The 25,839-nt window shown below is 42.2% G+C and overlaps 6 protein-coding genes across 6 annotated transcripts; 1 reads left to right on the forward strand and 5 right to left on the reverse strand.

Moving 5' to 3' along the window:
• lmcd1 (LIM and cysteine-rich domains 1) lies at nt 1–13,073 on the forward strand. Its single transcript, XM_073469319.1, has 7 exons — nt 1–42; nt 7,442–7,527; nt 7,960–8,215; nt 9,073–9,222; nt 9,388–9,639; nt 9,827–10,045; nt 10,257–13,073. The coding sequence occupies exons 1-7, from the start codon at nt 16–18 to the stop codon at nt 10,365–10,367; spliced, it is 1,101 nt and encodes a 366-aa protein (XP_073325420.1). The 5' UTR covers nt 1–15; the 3' UTR covers nt 10,368–13,073.
• A 607-nt stretch (nt 13,074–13,680) lies between these two features.
• Nucleotides 13,681–15,565, reverse strand: LOC140998396 (nuclear factor 7, ovary-like). The gene is made up of 2 exons (XM_073468680.1): nt 15,471–15,565; nt 13,681–15,300 (listed from the first exon to the last, which is right to left on the reverse strand). Exon 2 carries the CDS (start codon nt 15,281–15,283, stop codon nt 13,889–13,891), a length of 1,395 nt encoding a protein of 464 aa, XP_073324781.1. The 5' UTR covers nt 15,284–15,300; nt 15,471–15,565; the 3' UTR covers nt 13,681–13,888.
• A 433-nt stretch (nt 15,566–15,998) lies between these two features.
• Nucleotides 15,999–17,853, reverse strand: LOC140998463 (E3 ubiquitin-protein ligase TRIM35-like). Its single transcript, XM_073468765.1, has 2 exons — nt 17,788–17,853; nt 15,999–17,616 (listed from the first exon to the last, which is right to left on the reverse strand). The coding sequence occupies exon 2, from the start codon at nt 17,597–17,599 to the stop codon at nt 16,205–16,207; it is 1,395 nt and encodes a 464-aa protein (XP_073324866.1). The 5' UTR covers nt 17,600–17,616; nt 17,788–17,853; the 3' UTR covers nt 15,999–16,204.
• Nucleotides 17,854–18,315: 462 nt separating this feature from the next.
• LOC140998413 (nuclear factor 7, ovary-like) lies at nt 18,316–20,123 on the reverse strand. The gene is made up of 2 exons (XM_073468697.1): nt 20,029–20,123; nt 18,316–19,858 (listed from the first exon to the last, which is right to left on the reverse strand). Exon 2 carries the CDS (start codon nt 19,839–19,841, stop codon nt 18,447–18,449), a length of 1,395 nt encoding a protein of 464 aa, XP_073324798.1. The 5' UTR covers nt 19,842–19,858; nt 20,029–20,123; the 3' UTR covers nt 18,316–18,446.
• A 1,018-nt stretch (nt 20,124–21,141) lies between these two features.
• On the reverse strand, nt 21,142–23,553 carry LOC140998358 (nuclear factor 7, ovary-like). Its single transcript, XM_073468623.1, has 2 exons — nt 23,469–23,553; nt 21,142–23,298 (listed from the first exon to the last, which is right to left on the reverse strand). Exon 2 carries the CDS (start codon nt 23,279–23,281, stop codon nt 21,878–21,880), a length of 1,404 nt encoding a protein of 467 aa, XP_073324724.1. The 5' UTR covers nt 23,282–23,298; nt 23,469–23,553; the 3' UTR covers nt 21,142–21,877.
• A 137-nt stretch (nt 23,554–23,690) lies between these two features.
• Nucleotides 23,691–25,804, reverse strand: LOC140998435 (E3 ubiquitin-protein ligase TRIM35-like). The gene is made up of 2 exons (XM_073468725.1): nt 25,711–25,804; nt 23,691–25,540 (listed from the first exon to the last, which is right to left on the reverse strand). Exon 2 carries the CDS (start codon nt 25,521–25,523, stop codon nt 24,129–24,131), a length of 1,395 nt encoding a protein of 464 aa, XP_073324826.1. The 5' UTR covers nt 25,524–25,540; nt 25,711–25,804; the 3' UTR covers nt 23,691–24,128.
• Between the last annotated feature and the right edge of the window lie 35 nt (nt 25,805–25,839).

Here is a 25,839-nt window from a genome sequence, read left to right on the forward strand (position 1 = left end):
CAGACGCTGGACAACATGGACGTGAGCTCAGCCATGGAGAAGGTAGGACAGAAACATTCACATCTGTACATCTGGAGTTGTTTTTAATAGATACAGATTATCAACAGTAATGAGGAGGTCAAAGGTCAGAGGGTCAAACAGTTTGATGAGATGAAGCCTCTTCTGTTGATGGATCTGGAGAAACTCTTGGAGTCTGAGTTCAAGTGAACTTTATTGTCATTTTCCATACAGCTTAGAGACAAAATATCAGAGAGCTTAAAGTTTGAAAGATGATCTGACAAAACACCCAGAAACTTCCCACATTTCTCCTCTGTTCTGCTGTTTTCATGAAGTCAGCCTAATAGTAAACAGCAATTTTGTTTCACCTCGTTATTCATTAAGTACATTTCTATAAGAGAAATAGGCAACACAGAAGCTGTAGTAGCGCTCGTTAGAAACAGTAAACCTAATGTTTTGTATCCATTTTGTAATATTTTCATTCAGGATTTCTCTACATGAGTTCATGGATCATATAGGCTACATGAGCAATAACTGGCCTTGTTTGTCGTTGGAGGTGCCATGTTATTGGTTGTACAGACGTCTAATATACTTGTTTTATAATGGAGTTTTATAGGGAAAATGCCATTTGGCTAAAATTGGCAGAAAGGCTGAGTGACGCCTCAATTTCCAGCTTTTCTTGTTACATACACTTTTCTAGGTGGCTAGTTAGCTTTGTAGGAGGACAGTGTCTCAATCCTTTCTCAGAACACCTGTTCGGTCATGAGATTTAAATGTTAGCAACGTCAGAACATATTCGGAGAAGTTGTTTCCATCTCCCATTAAAAAAACATCAACTCTTTTGAAAAGCCAACTCATGTGAGTGTAAATCTTTTTTTGCGAAATTGAGAAAGTTTCTCTGAATTTTGCTGCTTCCATTGGCTTTTTCTAATGCGATACTTCAAAATGCACACAGAAATACACTGATAAAATTGAGACTAATGAGCTCAACAACTGAAAGTTATAATCCTTAAGAGTTTCCTAAAATCACACCACATTATTGCAGTTTTTTCCAGTAGTAGCCACTCAGTGTATTTCAATTCAATTCATAATACTTGATTTGGTTCCTCAAGGGACAATTTCAGACTATTTGTAAACTCAAATACACAAACAATTAACTGCACACTTTAAAACAATCTAAACCACAAATATGATTATGTAAGAAAGGAGTTACATTCTGTAATTGCCTCTCTGCATAGTAGTTTCATTGTGGAGTCCAACTTTGCTGTGTGGGATTGAATTGCGTAACCTGTTACAGAGAGGATTCTCAGGAAATTATGCATGCATGTCCTGGAAGTGATGTGGAAGACATGAGTTATGTGTCGGATGCCTTTTGTTATCTCTTCCTCAGGTTTCATTGAAACAACATGAGTCCAAGGTTGCTCTCAACTCGGAGCAAATTTATAGATAAAGCAAAGAATGTTATTTTGACAAAACTCCAAACGACCGCTGAATTCTTTGGCAGAAACTGATCGACTGTATTCATAATAGTCCTTTTGATCTGAGGAACTCTGCGGAAGAAAATGCGTCTCAGCTGCCAAATTGTTTTCCATAGCTGAACAGTTTTTTTTTAAATATTTTGGAAAAGTCTTGCTGTTCACACGTGGTGAAGGTACGATCAATCAAAATGGTAAAGAAGCTAAATGATCTACTCAAGAGCCAAATGAATCCGTTAAAAATAGATGAGACTATGGTTGATGCGGACATTCTGCTAAAAAGGAAATGTGTTGCTAGAATAAAAAGTGCAACAGTTACAGTGAGTGATGGCAGGTTGGAGACTTTTTTGCCTTACTGTATCATTATATAAAGTGCACAGTGTAATGGTTAAAGAAAAATGACACCATCATTAGATCGGTTCCTTGTAAACCTCCCTTTCGCTCTGTAATTTTGTCAGCCACCAGGCACAAAATCTCCACAGAAAGTGAAGGATGACTGGCGGTCCAGTCAAACTGCTGGAGGTTTCTAATTCAGTCAGTGAAGGTAATCCATCACCACGAGGACCTGATCCCCCCCCCGCTGGGCCTGTTTTGGCGACTGCGTACAGTTTGTCTCCCACAGATCCCTCCTGTAATTGTCCATCCAGAGGTCACATCAGTCTGAGGCGGATAACCTGACGGATTAGTGTCACCTGTCGGGGGTTTGATCCCCCCCCAGAGCTGGAAAAACTGCCATCACCAGGACGGAAATAACCCCCATCACACACACAAACACACACACAATGTGTGTGGGGGTGTATCTCTGTAACCAAAATACAAACAAAACAAAACAACAAAACAAAAACTCTCATCTTAGATAAAATTAAATAACGCCGCAACTTACGCCCGTAAGTGAAAAATATTTCCTGAAGCCCGAGGTGATGTCGTGAAATTATCTGTAAAAAATATTACATTTATTATCACACAAGAAGAAGAAAAGGTTTATCCATTGAAGCTCTTCAGTGAAAAGATCTATTTAAATACAAAAAAAATAAATTAAAAGTCACTATAGTCTTTCATCCAGTCATAATTTGCTCTTCTGTAAATGCCAGATCATTTGTGGCACATTGTCTGATTTAGTTGTAAACAGAGAACAACAGGAAATATTTAAGATGCCATGTGACAAAGTTCTGAACTCATCACGTTAACTGCAGCAGGTCGACTCGCTGCCTCCTTGACCTCCAGCTCCTTATCTGACATCGTTTCCTGCAGTTTCCCCTTCACATGCTCGACATGTTTAGAATTACTCAGCCAGGCCGAGCCAACTACGACATACTCGCCTTATCTGACTCCTAAATATAGAGCTGCCGCGTTTTCCCTCTTTCTGAAAAAATGCATTTCTAGTTTGACTCATTTGGTAGACGCTCTTATTCAGACCGGCTAATTATACTGAACTGCTCAGTATTTGTGGTTAAGATAACTCCATCAGACCACTTGAAGGTCTGTTTCTTTACTGAAGAGAAGGCAAGGAAATATTTTACTTGCATCAGGCTGAGGATCCGACATAAAACAGCCAAAATATGAAGGCTGAAACGATTATTACGGATGCCAAAAGAAGGTTGAAGAGAGTGAAGTGATAGTTTTCTAGACAACATTAAGACGATTTAGATGATTGGCTGTAAACACTCTTCCTGGAACTTTCTCATTTCTTTCAATAGCAACACGAAATAAAACCGACTGAATAAACATCCACATCAGCCACACTTTATCGTGTTACGTCAGCTTACCTTTTTTTAACGTTGGCGTGCTTGCCTGCATGTTTTCGTAGCTGCTGTTTTGTTTTGATGCCGCTTATTGTCTGATGCAAGTGGATTGTAGAAGAATTAACTCAATAAATCAGCCAGTGCCAGATAACATTATTGGCATAACGTTACTGGAGGCTTCTTATTAACGGTTTTGTTGCAGGGTATGAAGCTAAATTAACTTCTGAACAAGAGATATTTTATTACATGATGCCACTTTTCATTACAGACTTTGTCACCAATCACAACTGACAAACTGCCCTGTTTTGTCTTGATCGACAAAGACTTTGAATTGTCATGATCTTGGTTTTCTAACCACACATTTTCAGTTCACTTCATTCTTGTGTTGAGGCATATGTGTTCATGTTTGTTAAAAGGAACTGGGACTCCTTGGTGACCCTGTGGTTAAGGTCTTTCCAGTCATCCCTCTACCATTGTTCCAGTAAAAGCATTAACTGCCTGAAAAAATTATGATAGAGGAAATTTCGAAAACCAATTTCGCTGTATGTGCAACCCCGAGGAAATGCTGCAAAAGTTTGTCAGCGTAACTTGTTGGAGTTTTCACACAGATTCACATTCGATTGTCACAACACAAACACATCACGACCTGCGTCTTATCAGCCGTGTCATGACTGGTTGCAGGTTGAGTAATAGGGTTTATTTCACGTTTGGAGTCACGTCTGCTCTTTCTGTGACTCACAAGCTTTTCCCAGCAGAGTCACAGTGACACACTGTTAGACAAACTGGTGACAAACAAGAAGAAAATTACACTTAAATACTACAATGAGCAAAGATGTGACGCTCATTACCAGCAGCAGGTAGTTAAATTAAGTGGAATGTTCCTTTAAAGCTGACTTCAGAAAGGTGCGTCTCTGATGTCATCACGTATTGAAGCAGTTCTGGTGGCTGTTAGCTGGTGTCAACTCAGTAACATAACAATGAAAACACACGGACTGTCAGTCAGTGTATTCCACAGGGATGTAATGAAGTCTTGTTCTTCGTCAGCTGTTTCTGTTTCTGGCCGTCAGCGCTGTGACCTTTTCAACACGGACCAATCAACAGCCTCTTCACTGTCACACACACACACTCCGTCTCTCTCTTCACACCTCTAAATACACTCATCTGTCCTCTATCACAGCTAATGACTCCCCCTGTTAACATCTGATGTGTCACACTGGCTCTCCCTCTGAGAATTGAGCCTGTTAGCAACATAAAAATGATGTGAGCAACAATGCAACAGTCAACACAAGCTGACGTTTCCCTGTATGATTGTGTATAGAAAAATGTGTGGTTAAAAACAACACCCTATATGGCCAGGTGTATGTGGAAACTGCATCCAGCCACTGGTCTGGGTCTGTTTTCCTTGTTTGGGTCCTTAAAATCTCTCTTGTCTGTTCAATAAATGTAAAGCTTGCTAACTTAGCTTAGCACAAAGGCTGGAAACAAGGGGAAACAGCTAGCCTGCTGTTTCTATCTTCCAGTAACTAAAGCTCACTTATTGTCCCTTTACATCCTATTTGTTTAATCTGTACAAGAGGATTTCTTTTTAGTTTTATTGGGGATTATGTGTCAGATTATTTCGTGGCAACCAGTCGCCATGCAACAAGCGGAGACTTCAGGAAGGTACCAGTGGCTTTAGCTTTACATTTACTGTACAGACATGACAGTGGTATCAATTGTCTCATCTAACCCCCAGCCAGAAAAAAGTGAAAGAGCAATATGTCAAACTTTTCCTTTAAAGCAACTCTGTGGAACTTGCAGGTTGTTAGTTTATCTTAAAGGAAATTTCTAAACTAACATTAGCTACTGTTGCTCTCTGTTAGCAGAGCAGAGAGAGGCACTGAGACGAGGCACTCGAGAACGTGCATAAAGTCACATCTCATCCCATCCCAAGTCCTTCACAAAGTCCAGCAGCATCAAACAACTAAACAATTAGTACACAGGCTTGTATAGAGAACTGAGAGAGACGGGAAGGTCTCATTTTTTCATGTCACGTTAAAATCCGCTCACATATGGACAATAAAAAAGTGATTAATAACATGTTAATTGCTACGAATTGTTACACAGAGCCCCTTTTATGTGATATGTTAGACAACAGAGTTCAGCCAGTTCAAGGTTGTTTGGGGACGTTCCTCTCCTGTTTCAAAATGACAAAGCGTCCATACACAACGCCAGGTCCATAAAGAAATAGATGTCCCAGTTTGGTGTGGATGATCTTGACTGTTCTGCCCAGAGCTCTGACCCCATCCAACACCTTTGGGATGAGCTGGAATGGGGACTGTGAGCCGGACCTGATCACCCATCATCAGAGTTGGACTTCACTAATGCTCTTATGGCCGAAGAGAAGCACATCCCTGCAGCTAAATCATCATTTTGGCAGAGCTTGTGTCTCTCTCTCTATATATATATATAGTATATTACGTGTATGAATTTCAGTCGAGATGTGCTGGTTTAATACCTGGTGACAGATGGACAGGTGGACGGTCCGTCTCTCTGTGAAACAAATACCAGCGGGTTGTTTTAGCAGAACAGTCGTCATGTTTCCTGCCAGAAGGTTTAAAAACAGTCACACACACACACACACACACACATACACACATACACAAATCTCAGGTCGATTAGAAGCAGACAGATTGCCAAATTAAACTTTAACTTTATTGACTTTGGAAACAATATTTCTTCTTCTTCTTCTTCTTCTTAGCAGCAGCAGCAACAGAAACAGCAGTTCAGTAATGTGAGTTTAACATACGCTAAGTCAGAACTTACTTGGAGAAGGTGTTTCCACCTCTCATTAAGTCAAAAGCCACCTAAGGCGAGCATTATTATGCAAGCCAAGTATAAGTATGGAAGAGGATTGTTGGCATGTTGTGTTGAAAGGGGGAAGGTTGAGGCAAAGTAAGGACGAGGAGGAGAGGAGCGGAAAAGAAAACAGAGTGAGACAGCTGAAACAGATAAAAGAGGAGAAAAGACTAAAAGTTTGTAGAGCCGAGGGGGAGGATATGAGGAATTGAGTGTTTGGACGACAGATAAGAGTGTTTGTCAGTACTGTAATGATGATGTCACTGGGTGGGCCAATGAGATCATCCACCCTGCACGTGTGGTGCGAGTATGTGCGTTCACTCCCTTCTTGTCCTCCCACAGAGAAGAGTTCAAAACAACAACTCTTCTATCTCGTCCAACACTTCTTCACATGTCTGAATGATCATCATCACTTCAGGCTCGGTGTCGTACAAATGTAATAATTGGTTGTTTTTTTCAGATCAGATCATTGCAAATTTCTGTTTTCCTCCAACAAACTGCTGTCACACCTGTTCAGTTCGGTTTTGGCTCAGTTCTTTGAGGTTAAACTTAAACTTTCACCCACATCTCATCAGCAGGTTTCTTGGTTAAACTTAGCTTAGAAGTCAAGATTATTTAAAAGTCAAGAATGAACTTCACACTCAGTTTGTGGTTCATGATTTAATCAGGAATTTACTTGCTATGATGTCAAAACTTGTCACTGTAAATTCCTGTCTTCATTGCATGAGGAAAGGTTTTATATTTCAGGCCAGCACTGGTTCCTCATCAGGTACAGAGGAACTGAACAGGCTCAGGTCTGTCTGTTACTGAAGAAACCAGAGAGTGGTCCAACATGCCTAGAAACGTTTCTGACTTCCTTTATTTGTCTGTGACACTCAGCCCCAAGACCACTTCTTCAAACTAAACACATATTTAAAAATTAGTCACAAATATAAAGTTTCATTTTCTAAAACATCTGGTCATTGTAGTTTTTAAATGTTACCTAAAAAGGAGGAAATAGAGCAGTTATGGGGGACAATTTTCAGTAACAGATTAATACACATTTTGGGCTTAAGTGAGTACAAGGAACAGTTTTTACATAATAGTTTAAATTTAAAGTTGTTTTTGGACAACAATGGAGCTTTATGACACAGAGGAATAAGACAAATCAGGCTTTGGATAAACACCTGATATATAGTGTTTATATTTTTTACTCACTATAGTATTTTTTTGTTTTTATCATCTTTAGATCTTGTCAGGCTGTTGTGACCTCTGATCTCCGACACACTCACTGTTTGGTTGCTTATAATCCTGAGACTTAATCGGACCGCACCTCACAGGATGGGAGTTATATAAACGAAATGAATGTATGAAATCATTTGTGCTTTCTTCCTTTTTTTTCACACACAGATGTCAGTAAAGCAGAGTGCGGGAGGTGCAGCAGTGTGTCTCGTTTGTGACGGGAGCTGCTCTGGATTCCAGCCACATTCTTGGAGGTACAACCTATCGCTTTTTTTTTGGTACCGTTTCTATTTCCTGATAAATGAAAGGAAAAAAAAACAGTGACAGGAATGAGAAGAAAAAGAACGGAAAGTGCTGAATACAGTCCTCGTGGTTTCTCCACTTCTCCCTCTCTCCTTCTCGGCTCTTAAAGGAACATGTTAGTGGTTTTGCATATTTTGGCCAATTGACTGAAGGCACTGGCTGAAGATGAGAAGATGAGCAGTGCAATGAAACTATTTCTATTTTAATGTTATAATAAACATTAACAGACGGCTTTTACTGCTCACACACTTTCCAAAGCTCCAAATTTTACCAACCCAATTAAGTTAAAGCAAGCTGGTCATGTGACATTCATTACTTTGATGTCTCATTACTCAGTGCCTTCTTTCTCTCCTCCTGTTCTTCTTGACCTATCTGCTGTGCAGGAAAGCCTGTATCACCTGCGGCTGCAGCACGGCCGACCACGCTCCTGGAGGCGACGTTGAAGATGACCAGCGAATGGGACGCCTGCTCGCAGACTCACCCTGCGGCCATTTGACGGCGAAGGTTAAAGGAGGCGGCGGCCTTCGCATGTACAAGAGGAACCGCATGATCGTGACCAATCCGGTGGTGTCGCGTAAAGACCCGACCTTCAACACCACCACGTATGATTGGGCGCCGCCCGGCCTCAACCAGACACTGGTGAGGATCAGTGTGAAGTACAGGAGGTTGGTTGTTCGTATGAAGCTGCAGTCTGTTGGTCTGTGTCAGCATAAAAAGTCACATTTTACTGACCAGCTATGCTGCTGAGATCTGATGACACAATGTTGGGTTAGTCTGACTCATGGGATGTAGGTTTATGGTTTGAACCAGCCATTGGGTGCCGGTGTCGGGCTGCATTCTCCTCCTTCCTCTTGTCGACATGAAAAACGAACTCCCATCCTGAAGGTTGACCACTGGGATTTGACACTTTACTCGTCAGTTATTACAGTTTAGTTTCTGCAGCCCTCTCTGCATTTCGAGCAGCGTCTGGTTTCCATTAAGTGAAACTCAAGTATGTTTCAGGTTTCACAACCAACAATTATCAGGATGACAGTGATTACTGAGCCCTGCAGTGCGGCAGCAGAGTCACGGGGGACATTACTGTGGTTGAACTTGTAGAGACAGATCCAACACTGGGACTGCTCTCCAGATCTTCAGCATGTTGTTTGTTTCATCCGACAGTTATTTATTGTGCTGTGAAATGATTGCTGCAACATGTATGAGTGTGCTGGTGCAGCTGCAGACTGTTTGTCACCGTCTTACTCTGGTGAAGTCATCTGACAACACACAGATGTGTCACTAACAACACCTGGACAGAGTGACGACAACTGAAACAGACTCTTCTGTTATCAAGCCATCTTAGCTACAGGCAGGCAAGCACATGTCTGATGTATATTTCTGAAGCCCATCCCCAATGTAAGACCAGCGTTTTCCGAATTATGTACTTTAAACTGCTGTAATAGTCATAAATTACTTACAAAAGTATTTAAAAGTAATATGCCCCTGATCCTCCTCAGGCTATGCAGTACATGGAGCTCATGCCAGAGAGTCAACGTCCGGTGTCGGGGACAGTCGGAGCATTAGAGCGTCGCAGGCAGCTCTTCAGTCAGCTCCCCGTCTACGATCAGGACCCCATGAAGTGTCAGAGCCTCGCCAGTGAGGAGGAGGTAGGCAACAACACGGGAAACATGCTAACATTAGCACTTGATATAGCTCACTATGGGCTGATTTATTACTTAAGTTGTGTTTATGTGATAGAAAAGTCTAATGAAACAATATTTATTTGTTGCAAGTTGACATTAATCTTTTATTTCTCCTACGTCTTCTTGCAGATCTCCTCTATGCTGCTGTTCGTGAAGCAATACAAACAGGAGGTGCTGGGAGTCGGGGAGGTGGCCTTACCTGGCGAGGGCGGAGCTCTGAGGGAAGCAGCCATTCAGAGGACAGCAAAGGAGGCCAAGGACCGCAGCAACAGCAACAAGAAGGAGGCTCTGGACCACCAGGACCACGGCTCAACCAACCTCAGCACTGCTGCCGCTGCTGGTTCCACTAACGGAACAAATGACAGCACGAAGACCGAATATGTAAGAATTTCAGACTCCTTAATGTCTCCCTGAATAAAGTACCAGTCCCACCCACCTTTTCCTCTTTGTGTCAGAAATGCCCTTCATGCAGATTATGTAATACTCAAACTTCCCCTAAAATGCCTCACTGTATTGTTTCAGTAGTTTGGTACACGACCTTCTTTCACTTTCATCCTCTGTCCTCCAGCGGTGTACCGGTTGCCAAGGTGAGGTTGCCAAGGACACTCCAGCTGTTCATGCTGAGCGTGCAGGTTACCATAGCGCCCTGTGGCACTCCCCCTGCTTCAAATGTTCAGAGTGTGGCCAGGGATTGGTGGACCTGGTCTACTTCTGGTCCAATCAGAAGCTGTTCTGCGGAAGACACTACTGTCAGTCGGTCTGGCCGCGATGCTCAGGCTGTGATGAGGTGAGATGAGATGACATCACTTCCTGGAGACACGATTAATATGAGAACCAGATCGACTCTAAGGGGATAAAATTGTGAACAGACATTGTTGAGTCGTAAGGATTTTTGTGTTCATCTGACTATATTTAGTTTGGAGAAGTAACCACAAACACTGAATAATGTTTATCTGTAGTGGCTGATTTAATTATCTCCTCTCTGTTTTTTTCCTCAGCTGATCTTCTGCCAGTCATTTCACTCGACAAAAGATGGACGGACGTGGCATCAACATCATTACTGCTGCTGGAAGTGTGGCCAGAGCCTGGATACACCCTGTCAGCACTGAGACACACAATGTACAACTCAACACAATGTGGTTTTAAGACGTTTAAGCGCAGCAGAGATAGTGAAGACAAAAATATTATTACAGTACATATTGACAGTGAGTGGTTGGTTAGCTTGTTTTATATAAAAACAAAAGAACTAAGTACCAGATAAATAATAGCAAACAAGTAGAGCTTAAAACCTTTAAATTATGTGTTTGGTTGACGTTTAATATTCACAATACTGAATCTAACAAAGAGAGAACGTCCAGTTGATATATTGATGTTTAAAATACTTAAGCCATCTAGCTGGCATCGAAGTACTCAAGGACTTGTTGAGTTGAGCCTACTGGTGTTTCAAGTACTTGATGAAATGTTTAGTTGACACAAAAGTGTTTAAAGTACTTAAAGAATCATTTGTTTGATTTAGTAGCACTTAAAGTACTGACAGTGACTGGAGCCAGATGTGCTGGTTTCATCCTGCAGTGGTTCAGACACAAACTGCAATTTACAGGACGAAGAGCCAGACCCGACCGATTAGGAAACAAATGAGTCAATGATAAAAAAAAAAAAAAAAGAAGAAGAGAGAAATAAATGTTTCTGTAAACACAAAAACTCTTAACTCAAGGTCCTCCTTGAACCTTGAACCAGGTTTCAGAGTTTCAACCAGTCTGCATCAGCAGTTATTACAGAAGTGATGATGTTCAAGTCATTTTTCACAGTTATTTGTTATTTTCTGTCCCATGTCGGGTCAAGAGTCAAGCTTGAAACCACATTCTTGACCTTGTTTGATAAAACAGCCTCCACTCGTGATACTAGCTTGGGAGCTTTTTGCACCATCTTCATCATTGGGAACATTTTAAACATCTACCATGAAGGGACTGTCAAGCTCAATAATAGATTTTATTTATTTCACTCACGTCACAGGATTTATTTTGTCCTGGACAAAGAGTTTCTCAGCTTTTGGGATCCTCCCATGTAGAGTCACAATGAAATACTGTATTAAGTTAAACTTTTGGGGTTATGAAAATATAGTAGCAGGTCCATAAAGGGTCAAGAAAACCTGATTATATTGAAGCAATACACACAAAAACTGTCTTTTTTTGTTCCTTAAAACAGGTGAAATAACGAGCCAGTGCTGTGAGAGTATTTTAACACATTTTCAAATGGAAAACTTAGCTAGACGTGTGTTAAATTGGAATTAATTCTTAACATGTCAGGTTTGAATCTGTGCAGATTTCACTTGTTAACATTTTTTTCAGATGAAATAATCTAGAAACTGTTTGATTTAAACCTCAGAGAACTGGACGAGCAGAGGGCTGGAGAAGGCATATAACTAATTAGTGATTCATAGTCGGCTTGTTTCTTTATAGATAACTAGATTGTACAGTAGATTCTCTGTATTTTAATACCCGTTGAAGTTGGGTCGTGTTTCTGATGTACTTATTTTACGAGTAGAAAGTATGTATTTGATGATCATCAGCCAAATATGTCATTTCATGTGTTATTTTAGGCAAAATACTATTATTTCACATTTAATCTCTTTCATGAACATGAATCTCTGCTGCTGCTAAACGCTGCTTTAGCTAATCTTGAAAATCTTTTGCATTTTGCTAACACTTTTCCGACTGCAGATCCACGGCTGCAAAATTATTATATTTGCCTTGTGCTGAAATCCCTAAAAAGAAACTAAATAAAAGGCTCATTTGCTTTAGTTTTTGTTCCATGAAATCAAATGTATCAATACAATCAGTCTGCGTTGCATCAGCTAATATGAGCTTGTGTTTTTTTTAATCCTTCAGTTACTTTTTGAATTGATTGCTGCTAGCGAGACGCTAATTCTTAAACTAGAAACAAGGAAAACAGTATAGCTAGCAGTTTAGTTTAAATCTGTAGCATAGACAACAATTCTGTTCAATATGATGTCATCTGACGGACAAGATGACAGCAGAATTTAGCAATATCAATAACAAGCTGAGTATTGATAGTAATTTCATGTCTGTGTGTCCAATATGACGTGTTTAGCCTAGTTTAACACAAAAACTGGAAGTGGGGGAAACTGCTAGCCTAGTCTGGCTTAGTCATGAGATGAATCTGTCGAGATGAGATATTAAGTTAATCTTTTGTCAGGTTAAGATGATAAACAAGGATTTTCTCAAAAAAATCTGCTCTGAAGGAAATTAGACATTTTTTTTTTTATACATAATGTGCAGAAATTTAAAAAAGACCAGAAACTGTCAGATTGACACATTCAGGACCTTCCTGAGCAGCTGCCCGTATATAAAACTGTAACAACTCATATTTTAAAATAGGAAGTTTGATACTGTGTTTAAAGTTATTCAACATTCACGATGAGGAGTTACCGATTAAATATTAAGGTCTACTATGAATAAAAAACAGCGTGCAGTAATCGTGCTTTGAAGGTAACCATCAGGTGTTTGGCACTTTTTCAACTGCATTGTGGGATAAAGTAAACAACACTAAAAAATCATACTAATTACTGAATTCCACAGTGAACAGTGAATGATATATGTAAGACATATTTTCATGCTGTAAATCAGCAGTGATGGTGTTTAATATAAAATGTTTTTAAAGTGATTATGTCTTCACCTGCAGGGATTAATGATAATCCCACAAAATCATCACAAATTTGAGGGAATCAAGAGATTATTCTGCTGATTGTTTTTTGAAAGCTGATTGGTTGGAATTAAAAGTTACCTCTGATTGAACTGCCTGTTGTCGTCATTATTTAGAGAGAGCTGGGCGGAGATCAGTCTCACTCAGTGATCAGATACAAGTTTAATCTGTGAATATATCTTCACTAATTCATGTTGAGAATTTAACAGTTAAGCTGCCAACTGTGCTTTGTCACAAATGATGACGTGCAAATATATTAGATTTGAAAAAGTATCCACAAGTTGGAAACCAATTTTGGTGAACTTCAGAGCCATTAAAAAAATATGTAGCATTAATAAGCAATAATAAACAATATCCAATAATCTATAATGTAGTCGTGAGCACAAATTACAGCAAAATCAATCAGCTGATCCAGTTTCAGGTCCCGGTGAACTGAATCCGTCCAGCTGGAGCAAAACGTTTAACAGCTTTGAGTCAGAGCTCTTGTGTAAAGTCGGGAAAATTATAAGTTAGTCCTAAAACAAAGATCATAAACCTCTGCTGATGTTCTGTATGTGTGTGCTGACCTACTCCCAGCAGGAATGCGAGTTATTCCTGTGGTTTCTCAGCCAGCGTTCCTGAGCGGTTACGTCACCTCGCTGACCGTCTGACAGCCGCTTCCTGAACCATGAAAGAAAAAGCCTGAAAAGGATATTTTTAGTCTGAGACAAATTTATTTGATTTGCAGTTTTATGGCCTTTAATAGCACCCAGCGTGACGAGGGTGAGTTTACAGAGCATCTCAGAGAATAATTCAGCACTTCATCTGATTCTTTACATGTGTTATCCTCCACAAACACGTTTATGAACACATTAACTTTAGAGGAGTTAACTGTTTACTCATCACCACCTTCTAACCAAGCACTCCATCAGACCTGCTGCTGTGACACACAGACTTTCAGTGGTAATATCTTCACTTCATCCTCAGAGTAAATGTATGGAAACATCCTCTCAGTGAAGGTGTGTGTGAAGGTGTGTATGTGTGTGTTAGTGTCAGGATCAGAGAACGACAGCTTTCCTCCGGTCCGGTCCAGATGAACTCTGATCCTCTGGGGCTTCCTTTGTAGTACAAGACCAGTGTCTGGACCTGGTGGTGAGCGTGTGAAGTACTGACCTTCATCAAACCCTACTCCCCATAATCCAGACTCTATGTCTCCTTTCCTATAGACAGATGTTGATGTCACACCCAGTTCCCAGTCAGTACTGTCTCCAACCTCGACATCCCAGCTGTGAGTCTGGGAGCCGAAGCCCTCAGAGCCGAGGACAATGTGAGAGCAGTCAAACCTCTCTGGGTTTTCAGGAAGCTTCTGTTCCTCTCCACATCTCACACTGGTCAGATCTTCAGACAGGATGAGTTCTGGGTCGGCTGTGTTTGGATCCAGAATCACAGGAGTGTAGGAGACCATCTCCTTCATCTTGTTCCAGATGCTGAAGGTCAGGTTGCCCAGGTGTTTGGCCACGTCTATCAGAGCTCCTGAGACCAGCTGTGGATCATCCAGCAGGGGGCGCTGCTGGACTCTTTTCACTGCAGCCTTGTAGTTCTGCAGGAATGAGAGGTCTTCAGCTCTCAGTTCCTCCTCTGTGGCTTTGATTGTGTCTGACAGAGCTGCTATCTCTCTGCTCAGAGCCTCAATCTCCTTCTTCATCATCATACTCTTCTGCTCCTCTTCCTCCCTCAGAGCAGTGATCCTGGTCTCCTCTTCCTCTTGTAGAAACTGATGAAGCTTCTTAAACTGCTCTTTAATCTGCCCCTCTGTGTGTCGGGCCTGGACCTTAATGTGTTCTGCTGTTTGATCAAAGTTTCCTTTAACTCGTTTAAATCGCTTCAGTTTGTCCTGTAAGGGCTTCAGGGTTTTCTGGAGCTCCTCTCTGTGATCTTGTGCAGCTTCATCGATGGGTCTGAATCTGTGGTTGTTGTGTATTTTTGAGTCTCTGCAGACGAGACACACTGGCTGCTGATGGTCCAGACAGAAGAGTTTGAGTTTCTCCCCGTGCAGACTGCAGACAGCCTCAGACCCGGCTGAAGCTCTCTGGTCTCTCTCCTGTAGGAAGGTCTCACACAGGTTCTTTATCACCAGACTAACAGGTGGTTGGGTTCTTGAAGATCTTCTCTTACAAACTGGACACTCGCGTGTTGGTTTGTCTCTCCACCAACTGTTCAGGCAGTCTTTACAGAAGCTGTGGCTGCATGACAGGACAACAGGATCTCTAAAGATGTCCTGACAGACCGGACAGCAGAGATCCTCCTCTGATCTGGAGGCCATGTCTTCTCTGAGTGGAGCTGAAAACACAGCAGACAGCACGTTAAAACAGGACGTCAGGTGTGTGTCCCCTCCCTGCTGTAGAGAGTTGCCTCAGTTACTTTCACTTTGAGTCTTTGTGTGTTTTTCCAGTCAGCAGCAGGCTGAAGCATTTCACTTCTTCATTACTTCATTATTTAAAAACTCCTACCTGTAACTGTCCTCTCTCAGCTGAAGTCAGAAACTTTGTAATGACGGTAAATCTTGTCTTAAGGTGTGTCTCCTCTCAGTCACAAGTGAACAGAGTCAAACTGTTTCCTGTTTGACAACTTTCTTCTTCTTTTATGGTGTATGACATCAATATGCATTGCATTACTGCCACCTTCTGGATTATAACATGTTCACACTGAAAACTAAATTAACCCATTCAAGGTTCAAGGTTCTTTATCTGTCACATACACAGAGATTACAATACAATGTACAGTGTAATTCACTTTAGGTAGATATCAGTTCATAGCTGGTCAGAAAAAAAGAAAATATTGATAAGATATAGAGATAAAGATACAAATAAAATATTATATTATGTACACATGTATTCACATTATACTATATACACAACATATACACTGCACATAAATACATAAGCACAATATACACTATACACAAAGTTGATCCCATTGACCTTCATCAAGATATACACTGCACATAAACACATAAGCACAATATACACTATACACAAAGTTGATCCCATTGACCTTCATCCACACTCAGAAATCCCAACCCTGAACCATGAAAGAAAAGCCTGACAAGGATATTTTTAGTCTGAGACAAATGTATTTGATCTGATTCTTTACATGTGTTATCCTCCACAAACACGTTTATGAACACATTAACTTTAGAGGAGTTAACTGTTTACTCATCACCACCTTCTAACCAAGCACTCCATCAGACCTGCTGCTGTGACACGCAGACTTTCAGTGGTAATATCTTCACTTCATCCTCAGAGTAAATGTATGGAAACATCCTCTCAGTGAAGGTGTGTGTGAAGGTGTGTATGTGTGTGTTAGTGTCAGGATCAGAGAACGACAGCTTTCCTCTGGTCCGGTCCAGATGAACTCTGATCCTCTGGGGCTTCCTTTGTACTACGAGATCAGTGTCTGGACCTGGTGGTGAGGATGTGAAGTACTGACCTTCACCACACCATACTCCCCATAATCCAGACTCTATGTTTCCTTTCCTATGGACAGATGTTGATATCACACCCAGTTCCCAGTCTGTACTGTCTCCAACCTCGACATCCCAGCTGTGAGTCCCTGAGCCAAAGCCCTCAGAGCCGAGGACAATGCGATAAAAGTCAAACCTCTCTGGGTTTTCAGGAAGCTTCTGTTCCTCTCCACATCTCACACTGGTCAGATCTTCAGACAGGATGAGTTCTGAGGCAGCTGTGTTTGGATCCAGAATCACAGGAGTGTAGGAGACCAACTCCTTCATCTTGTTCCAGATGTTGAAGGTCAGGTTGCCCAGGTGTTTGGCCACATCTATCAGAGCTCCTGAGACCAGCTGTGGATCATCCAACAGGGGGCACTGCTGGACTCTTTTCACTGCAGCCTTGTAGTTCTGCAGGAATGAGAGGTCTTCAGCTCTCAGTTCCTCCTCTGTGGCTTTGATTGTTTCTGACAGAGCTGCTATTGGTCTGCTCAGAGCCTCAATCTCCTTCTTCATCATCGTACTCTTCTGCTCCTCTTCCTCCCTCAGAGCAGTGATCCTGGCCTCCTCCTCCTCTTGTAGAAACTGATGAAGCTTCTTAAACTGCTCTTTAATCTGATTCTCTGTGTGTCGGGCCTGGACCTTCACGTGTTCTGCTGTTTGATTAAAGTTTCCTTTAACTCGTTTAAATCGCTTCAGTTTTTTCTGTAAGGGCTTCAGGGTTTTCTGGAGCTCCTCTCTGTGATCCTGTGCAGCTTCATCGATGGGACTGAATCTGTGGTTCTTGTGTGTTTTTGAATCTCTGCAGACGAGACAAACTGGCTGCTGATGGTCCAGACAGAAGAGTTTGAGTTTCTCACCGTGCAGACTGCAGACAGCCTCAGACCCGGCTGAAGCTCTCTGGTCTCTCTCCTGTAGGAAGGTCTCACACAGGTTCTTTATCACCAGACTAACAGGTGGTTCAGCTTTTGAAGATCTTCTCTTACAAACTGGACACTCGCGTGTTGGTTTGTCTCTCCACCAACTGTTCAGGCAGTCTTTACAGAAGCTGTGGCTGCATGACAGGACAACAGGATCTCTAAAGATGTCCCGACAGACCGGACAGCAGAGATCCTCCTCTGATCTGGAAGCCATGTCTTCTCTGAGTGGAGCTGAAAACACAGCAGACAGCACGTTAAAACAGGGACGTCAGGTGTGTGTCCCCTCCCTGCTGTAGAGAGTTGCCTCAGTTACTTTCACTTTGAGTCTTTGTGTGTTTTTCCAGTCAGCAGCAGGCTGAAGCATTTCACTTCTTCATTACTTCATTATTTAAAAACTCCTACCTGTAACTGTCCTCTCTCAGCTGAAGTCAGAAACTTTGTAATGACGGTAAATCTTGTCTTGAGGTGTCTCCTCTCAGTCACAAGTGAACAGAGTCAAACTGTTTCCTGTTTGACTCAGAGCAACTTTCTTCTTCTTTCATGGTGTTTGGCATCAATATGTGTTGCATTACTGCCACCTTCTGGATTATAACATGTTCACACTGAAAACTAAATTAATCCGTTCAAGGTTTTTTTGGTCTTTATTTGTCACATACACAGAAATTACAATACAATGTACAGTGTAATTCACTTAAGGTGGATATCAGTTCAAAGCTGGTCAGAAAAAAAGAAAATATTGATAAGATATAGAGATAAAGATACAAATATTATATTATGTACACATGTATACACATACTATATACACAAGATATACACTGCACATAAATACATAAGCACAATATACACTATAAACCAAGTTGATCCCATTGACCTTCATCCACACTCAGAAATCCCAACCCTGAACCATGAAAGAAAAGCCTGAAAAGGATATTTTTAGTGTGAGACAAATTTATTTGATTTGATTCTTTACATGTGTTATCCTCCACAAACACGTTTATGAACACATTAACTTTAGAGGAGTTAACTGTTTACTCATCACCACCTTCTAACCAAGCACTCCATCAGACCTGCTGCTGTGACACGCAGACTTTCAGTGGTAATATCTTCACTTCATCCTCAGAGTAAATGTATGGAAACATCCTCTCAGTGAAGGTGTGTGTGAAGGTGTGTATTTGTGTGTTAGTGTCAGGATCAGAGAACGACAGCTTTCCTCCGGTCCAGTCCAGATGAAGTCTGATCCTCTGGGGCTTCCTTTGTAGTACGAGACCAGTGTCTGGACCTGGTGGTGAGGATCTGAAGTACTGACCTTCGTCACACCCTACTCCCCATAATCCAGACTTTATGTATCTTTTCCTATGGACAGATGTTGATATCACACCCAGTTCCCAGTCAGTACTGTCTCCAACCTCGACATCCCAGCTGTGAGTCCCTGAGCCAAAGCCCTCAGAGCCGAGGACAATGCGATAAAAGTCAAACCTCTCTGGGTTTTCAGGAAGCTTCTGTTCCTCTCCACATCTCACACTGGTCAGATCTTCAGACAGGGTGAGTTCTGGGTCGGCTGTGTTTGGATCCAGAATCACAGGAGTGTAGGAGATAAACTCCTTCATCTTGTTCCAGATGTTGAAGGTCAGGTTGCCCAGGTGTTTGGCCACATCTATCAGAGCTCCTGAGACCAGCTGTGGATCATCCAGCAGGGGGCGCTGCTGGACTCTTTTCACTGCAGCCTTGTAGTTCTGCAGGAATGAGAGGTCTTCAGCTCTCAGCTCTTTTTTTGTGGCTTTGATTGTGTCTGACAGAGCTGCCATCTCTCTGCTCAGAGCCTCAATCTCCTTCTTCATCATCGTACTTTTCTGCTCCTCTTCCTCCCTCAGAGCAGTGATCCTGGCCTCCTCTTCCTCTTGTAGAAACTGATGAAGCTTCTTAAACTGCTCTTTAATCTGACTCTCTGTGTGTCGGGCCTGGACCTTCACGTGTTCTGCTGTTTGATCAAAGTTTCCTTTCATTTCTTTGCAGACCTTCAGTTTCTCCTGTAAGGGCTTCAGGGTTTTCTGGAGCTCCTCTCTGTGATCTTGTGCAGCTTCATCGATGGGACTGAATCTGTGGTTCTTGTGTATTTTTGAGTCTCTGCAGACAAGACACACTGGCTCCTGATGCTCCAGACAGAAGAGTTTGAGTTTCTCACCGTGCAGACTGCAGACAGCCTCAGACCCGGCTGAAGCTCTCTGGTCTCTCTCCTGTAGGAAGGTCTCACACAGGTTCTTTATCACCAGACTAACAGGTGGTTGGGTTTTTGAAGATCTTCTCTTACAAACTGGACACTCGCGTGTTGGTTTGTCTCTCCACCAACTGTTCAGGCAGTCTTTACAGAAGCTGTGGCTGCATGACAGGACAACAGGATCTCTAAAGATGTCCTGACAGACCGGACAGCAGAGATCCTCCTCTGATCTGGAAGCCATGTCTTCTCTGAGTGGAGCTGAAAACACAGCAGACAGCACGTTAAAACAGGACGTCAGGTGTGTGTCCCCTCCCTGCTGTAGAGAGTTGCCTCAGTTACTTTCACTTTGGGTCTTTGTGTGTTTTTCCAGTCAGCAGCAGGCTGAAGCATTTCACTTCTTCATTACTTCATTATTTAAAAACTCCTACCTGTAACTGTCCTCTCTCAGCTGAAGTCAGAAACTTTGTAATGACGGTAAATCTTGTCTTAAGGTGTGTCTCCTCTCAGTCACAAGTGAACAGAGTCAAACTGTTTCCTGTTTGACAACTTTCTTCTTCTTTCATGGTGTTTGGCATCAATATGCGTTGCATTGCTGCCACCTTCTGGATTATAACATGTTCACACTGAAAACTAAATTAACCCATTCAAGGTTCAAGGTTCTTTATTTGTCACATACACAGAGATTACAATACAATGTACAGTGTAATTCACTTTAGGTGGATATCAGTTTATAGCTGGTCAGAAAAAAAAGGAAAATATTGATAAGATATAGAGATAAAGATACAAATATTATATTATGTACACATGTATACACATACTATATACACAACATATACACTGCACATAAATACATAAGCACAATATACACTATACACAAAGTTGATCCCATTGACCTTCATCCACACTCAGAAATCCCAACCCTGAACCATGAAAGAAAAGCCTGAAAAGATATTTTTAGTCTGAGACAAATTTATTTGATTTGCAGTTTTATGGCCTTTAATAGCACCCAGCGTGACGAGGGTGAGTTTACAGAGCATGTCAGAGAATAATTCAGCTCTTCATCTGATTCTTTACATGTGTTATCCTCCACAAACACGTTTATGAACACATTAACTTTAGAGAAGTTAACTGTTTACTCATCACCACCTTCTAACCAAGCACTTTATCAGACCTGCTGCTGTGACACACAGACTTTCAGTGGTAATATCTTCATTTCATCCTCACAGTAAATGTATGGAAACATCCTCTCAGTGAAGGTGTGTGTGAAGGTGTGTATGTGTGTGTTAGTGTCAGGATCAGAGAACGACAGCTTTCCTCTGGTCCAGTCCAGATGAACTCTGATCCTCTGGGGCTTCCTTCGTAGTACGAGACCAGTGTCTGGACCTGGTGGTGAGCGTGTGAAGTATTGACCTTCATCAAACCCTACTCCCCATAATCCAGACTCTATGTTTCCTTTCCTATAGACAGGTGGTGATGTCACACCCAGTTCCCAGTCAGTACTGTCTCCAACCTCGACATCCCAGCTGTGAGTCCCTGAGCCAAAGCCCTCAGAGCCGAGGACAATGTGAGAGCAGTCAAACCTCTCTGGGTTATAAGGAAGCAACCTTAACCACGTGTTTTTTGTGCCTAAACCTCAAAACATTTCTTACAAATATTACCTTCAGATTACATGAGCTGACTTTCATGTCAGGTGGTATGAGAAAATAGTGTCAGAGTGCTAGTTTAGCGAGACTGTTTGAGATGGTTCCCGCCATGTAAGTGGCAGCAATATATATTTTTGACGAGACAGGATCATTTTTAGCCATTTTTGTTTTGAAAACAGAAGCAGGGAAGCTAAAACTTGATCTTAACCCTAAGCAAGTGTTTTTTGTGCCTACACCTCACCAGACCATAACCACAATCTTGATTTATGGTGAAGCAGCATCAAATATTCAGAATCACTATATGCACACATGATGTAACGTCATCATCGTATTCAAAGTAAGAACATTAGAGAAAGTAGAACAATATAAGTAACAAAATCAAAAGCTTTTTTTTCATTTAACACAGTCAGTAAATTTTTTTCAAAAAACAATAAAAAATCAGAAATTCACAACAACATGGTTCATAAATGTTCATGAAACACTGACGCTCCTCTGTTCATTCAACTCCAAGAACTCGTAAGAAGTCGTATCACTGATACGCCAAATGATGACATTTCTGAGTCGGCTAACCTCACCTGAAAATAATAACACATAGCATGTCTAGCTAAGACTAGAGACTAGGCCAGAAGCCTGTCTACACTGTCTGGTCTTCCATTTTTACAGAGACCGTCACTGGTAATATCTTCAGTGGCAGTTTATTCCGGGTGCCAATGTATGGAAACAACCTGTTAGTGAAAGTGTGTGTGAAGGTGTGTATGTGTGTGTTAGTATCAAGATCATAGAACGACAGTTTTCCTTTGTCATAGTCCAGGTGAACTCTGATCCTCTGGAGCTTCTTTACTGCAAGAACTTTATGTGGGAGTGGCGGTGAGACGGCTTTGTATATTCCATCAAGGAGACAAAGTTCCCAGTATCCATCTAGTATTTGTCCCTTTCTCTTGACAGACTCCCTTAAGACACCTAGGCCCCAAAATGCATCATTACGAACCTCAACATCCCAGTCATGGGTCCCTGAATTAAAGGCCTCAGAGCCGAGGACAATGCGGTGCATTTGAATCCTCTCTGGGTTTTCAGGAAGCTTCAGTTTCTGTCCAAGTCTCACACTGGTCAGATCTTCAGACAGGAAAAGTTCTGGGTTGGATGTGTTTGGATCCAGAATCACAGGAGTGTAGGAGACCATCTCCTTCATCTTCTTCCAGATGTTGAATGTCAGGTTGCCCAGGTGTTTGGCCACATCTATCAGAGCTCCTGAGACCAGCTGTGGATCATCCAGCAGGGGGCGCTGCTGGACTCTCTCCACTGCAGCCTTGTAGTTCTGCAGGAATGAGACGTCTTCAGCTCTCAGTTCCTCCTCTGTGGCTTTGACTGTGTCTGACAGAGCTGCTATCTCTCTGCTCAGAGCCTCAATCTCCTTCTTCATCATCGTACTTTTCTGCTCCTCTTCCTCCCTCAGAGCAGTGATCCTGGCCGCCTCTTCCTCTTGTAGAAACTGATGAAGCTTCTTAAACTGCTCTTTAATCTGACTCTCTGTGTGTCGGGCCTGGACCTTAATGTGTTCTGCTGTTTGATTAAAGTTTCCTTTAACTCGTTCAAAGCGTTTCAGTTTCTCCTGTAAGGGCTTCAGGGTTTTCTGGAGCTCCTCTTTGTGATCCTGTGCCGCTTCATCGATGGGACTGAATGTGTGGTTCTTGTGTATTTTTGAGTCTCTGCAGACGAGACACACTGGCTGCTGATGGTCCAGACAGAAGAGTTTGAGTTTCTCACCGTGCAGACTGCAGACAGCCTCAGACCCGGCTGAAGCTCTCTGGTCTCTCTCCTGTAGGAAGGTCTCACACAGGTTCTTTATCACCAGACCAATAGGTGGTTCATCTTTTGAAGATCTTCTCTTACAAACTGGACACTCGCATGTTGGTTTGTCTCTCCACCAACTGTTCAGGCAGTCTTTACAGAAGCTGTGGCTGCATGACAGGACAACAGGATCTCTAAAGATGTCCTGACAGACCGGACAGCAGAGATCCTCCTCTGATCTGGAAGCCATGTCTTCTCTGAGTGGAGCTGAAAACACAGCAGACAGCACGTTAAAACAGGACGTCAGGTGTGTGTCCCCTCCCTGCTGTAGAGAGTTGCCTCAGTTACTTTCACTTTGAGTCTTTGTGTGTTTTTCCAGTCAGCAGCAGGCTGAAGCATTTCACTTCTTCATTACTTCATTATTTAAAAACTCCTACCTGTAACTGTCCTCTCTCAGCTGAAGTCAGAAACTTTGTAATGACAGTAAATCTTGTCTTGAGGTGCGTCTCCTCTCAGTCACAAGTGAACAGAGTCAAACTGTTTCCTGTTTGACTCAGAGCAACTTTCTTCTTCTTTCATGGTGTTTGGCATCAATATGCGTTGCATTGCTGCCACCTTCTGGATTATAACATGTTCACACTGAAAACTAAATTAACCCATTCAAGGTTTTTAGGTCTTTATTTGTCACATACACAAAGATTACAATGCAATGTACAGTGTAATTCACTTTAGGTAGATATCAGTTCATAGCTGGTCAGAAAAAAAGAAAATATTGATAAGATATAGAGATAAAGATACAAATATTATATTATGTACGCATGTATACACATACTATATACACAAGATATACACTGCACATAAACACATAAGCACAATATACACTATACACAAAGTTGATCCCATTGACCTTCATCCACACTCAGAAATCCCAACCCTGAACCATGAAAGAAAAGCCTGACAAGGATATTTTTAGTCTGAGACAAATGTATTTGATCTGATTCTTTACATGTGTTATCCTCCACAAACACGTTTATGAACACATTAACTTTAGAGGAGTTAACTGTTTACTCATCACCACCTTCTAACCAAGCACTCCATCAGACCTGCTGCTGTGACACGCAGACTTTCAGTGGTAATATCTTCACTTCATCCTCAGAGTAAATGTATGGAAACATCCTCTCAGTGAAGGTGTGTGTGAAGGTGTGTATGTGTGTGTTAGTGTCAGGATCAGAGAACGACAGCTTTCCTCTGGTCCGGTCCAGATGAACTCTGATCCTCTGGGGCTTCCTTTGTACTACGAGATCAGTGTCTGGACCTGGTGGTGAGGATGTGAAGTACTGACCTTCACCACACCATACTCCCCATAATCCAGACTCTATGTTTCCTTTCCTATGGACAGATGTTGATATCACACCCAGTTCCCAGTCTGTACTGTCTCCAACCTCGACATCCCAGCTGTGAGTCCCTGAGCCAAAGCCCTCAGAGCCGAGGACAATGCGATAAAAGTCAAACCTCTCTGGGTTTTCAGGAAGCTTCTGTTCCTCTCCACATCTCACACTGGTCAGATCTTCAGACAGGATGAGTTCTGAGGCAGCTGTGTTTGGATCCAGAATCACAGGAGTGTAGGAGACCAACTCCTTCATCTTGTTCCAGATGTTGAAGGTCAGGTTGCCCAGGTGTTTGGCCACATCTATCAGAGCTCCTGAGACCAGCTGTGGATCATCCAACAGGGGGCACTGCTGGACTCTTTTCACTGCAGCCTTGTAGTTCTGCAGGAATGAGAGGTCTTCAGCTCTCAGTTCCTCCTCTGTGGCTTTGATTGTTTCTGACAGAGCTGCTATTGGTCTGCTCAGAGCCTCAATCTCCTTCTTCATCATCGTACTCTTCTGCTCCTCTTCCTCCCTCAGAGCAGTGATCCTGGCCTCCTCCTCCTCTTGTAGAAACTGATGAAGCTTCTTAAACTGCTCTTTAATCTGATTCTCTGTGTGTCGGGCCTGGACCTTCACGTGTTCTGCTGTTTGATCAAAGTTTCCTTTAACTCGTTTAAATCGCTTCAGTTTTTTCTGTAAGGGCTTCAGGGTTTTCTGGAGCTCCTCTCTGTGATCCTGTGCAGCTTCATCGATGGGACTGAATCTGTGGTTCTTGTGTGTTTTTGAATCTCTGCAGACGAGACAAACTGGCTGCTGATGGTCCAGACAGAAGAGTTTGAGTTTCTCACCGTGCAGACTGCAGACAGCCTCAGACCCGGCTGAAGCTCTCTGGTCTCTCTCCTGTAGGAAGGTCTCACACAGGTTCTTTATCACCAGACTAACAGGTGGTTCAGCTTTTGAAGATCTTCTCTTACAAACTGGACACTCGCGTGTTGGTTTGTCTCTCCACCAACTGTTCAGGCAGTCTTTACAGAAGCTGTGGCTGCATGACAGGACAACAGGATCTCTAAAGATGTCCCGACAGACCGGACAGCAGAGATCCTCCTCTGATCTGGAAGCCATGTCTTCTCTGAGTGGAGCTGAAAACACAGCAGACAGCACGTTAAAACAGGACGTCAGTTGTGTGTCCCCTCCCTGCTGTAGAGAGTTGCCTCAGTTACTTTCACTTTGAGTCTTTGTGTGTTTTTCCAGTCAGCAGCAGGCTGAAGCATTTCACTTCTTCATTACTTCATTATTTAAAAACTCCTACCTGTAACTGTCCTCTCTCAGCTGAAGTCAGAAACTTTGTAATGACAGTAAATCTTGTCTTGAGGTGCGTCTCCTCTCAGTCACAAGTGAACAGAGTCAAACTGTTTCCTGTTTGACAACTTTCTTCTTC

Source organism: Pagrus major, chromosome 6 (assembly GCF_040436345.1).
Source record: "Pagrus major chromosome 6, Pma_NU_1.0".
Lineage (NCBI taxonomy): Eukaryota > Metazoa > Chordata > Actinopteri > Spariformes > Sparidae > Pagrus > Pagrus major.

Excerpts from the sequence above, each read along its gene's own strand:
- LOC140998435 (XM_073468725.1), bottom strand. The coding sequence starts at position 25,523 with ATGGCTTCCAGATCAGAGGAGGATCTCTGCTGTCCGGTCTGTCGGGAC.
- LOC140998413 (XM_073468697.1), bottom strand. The coding sequence starts at position 19,841 with ATGGCTTCCAGATCAGAGGAGGATCTCTGCTGTCCGGTCTGTCAGGAC.
- lmcd1 (XM_073469319.1), top strand. The coding sequence starts at position 16 with ATGGACGTGAGCTCAGCCATGGAGAAG. Across the intron at positions 8,216-9,072 it reads CCGGCCTCAACCAGACACTG|GCTATGCAGTACATGGAGCT; the intron begins GTGAGGATCAGT and ends GATCCTCCTCAG. Across the intron at positions 10,046-10,256 it reads GATGCTCAGGCTGTGATGAG|CTGATCTTCTGCCAGTCATT; the intron begins GTGAGATGAGAT and ends TTTTTTCCTCAG.
- LOC140998396 (XM_073468680.1), bottom strand. The coding sequence starts at position 15,283 with ATGGCCTCCAGATCAGAGGAGGATCTCTGCTGTCCGGTCTGTCAGGAC.
- LOC140998463 (XM_073468765.1), bottom strand. The coding sequence starts at position 17,599 with ATGGCTTCCAGATCAGAGGAGGATCTCTGCTGTCCGGTCTGTCGGGAC.
- LOC140998358 (XM_073468623.1), bottom strand. The coding sequence starts at position 23,281 with ATGGCTTCCAGATCAGAGGAGGATCTCTGCTGTCCGGTCTGTCAGGAC.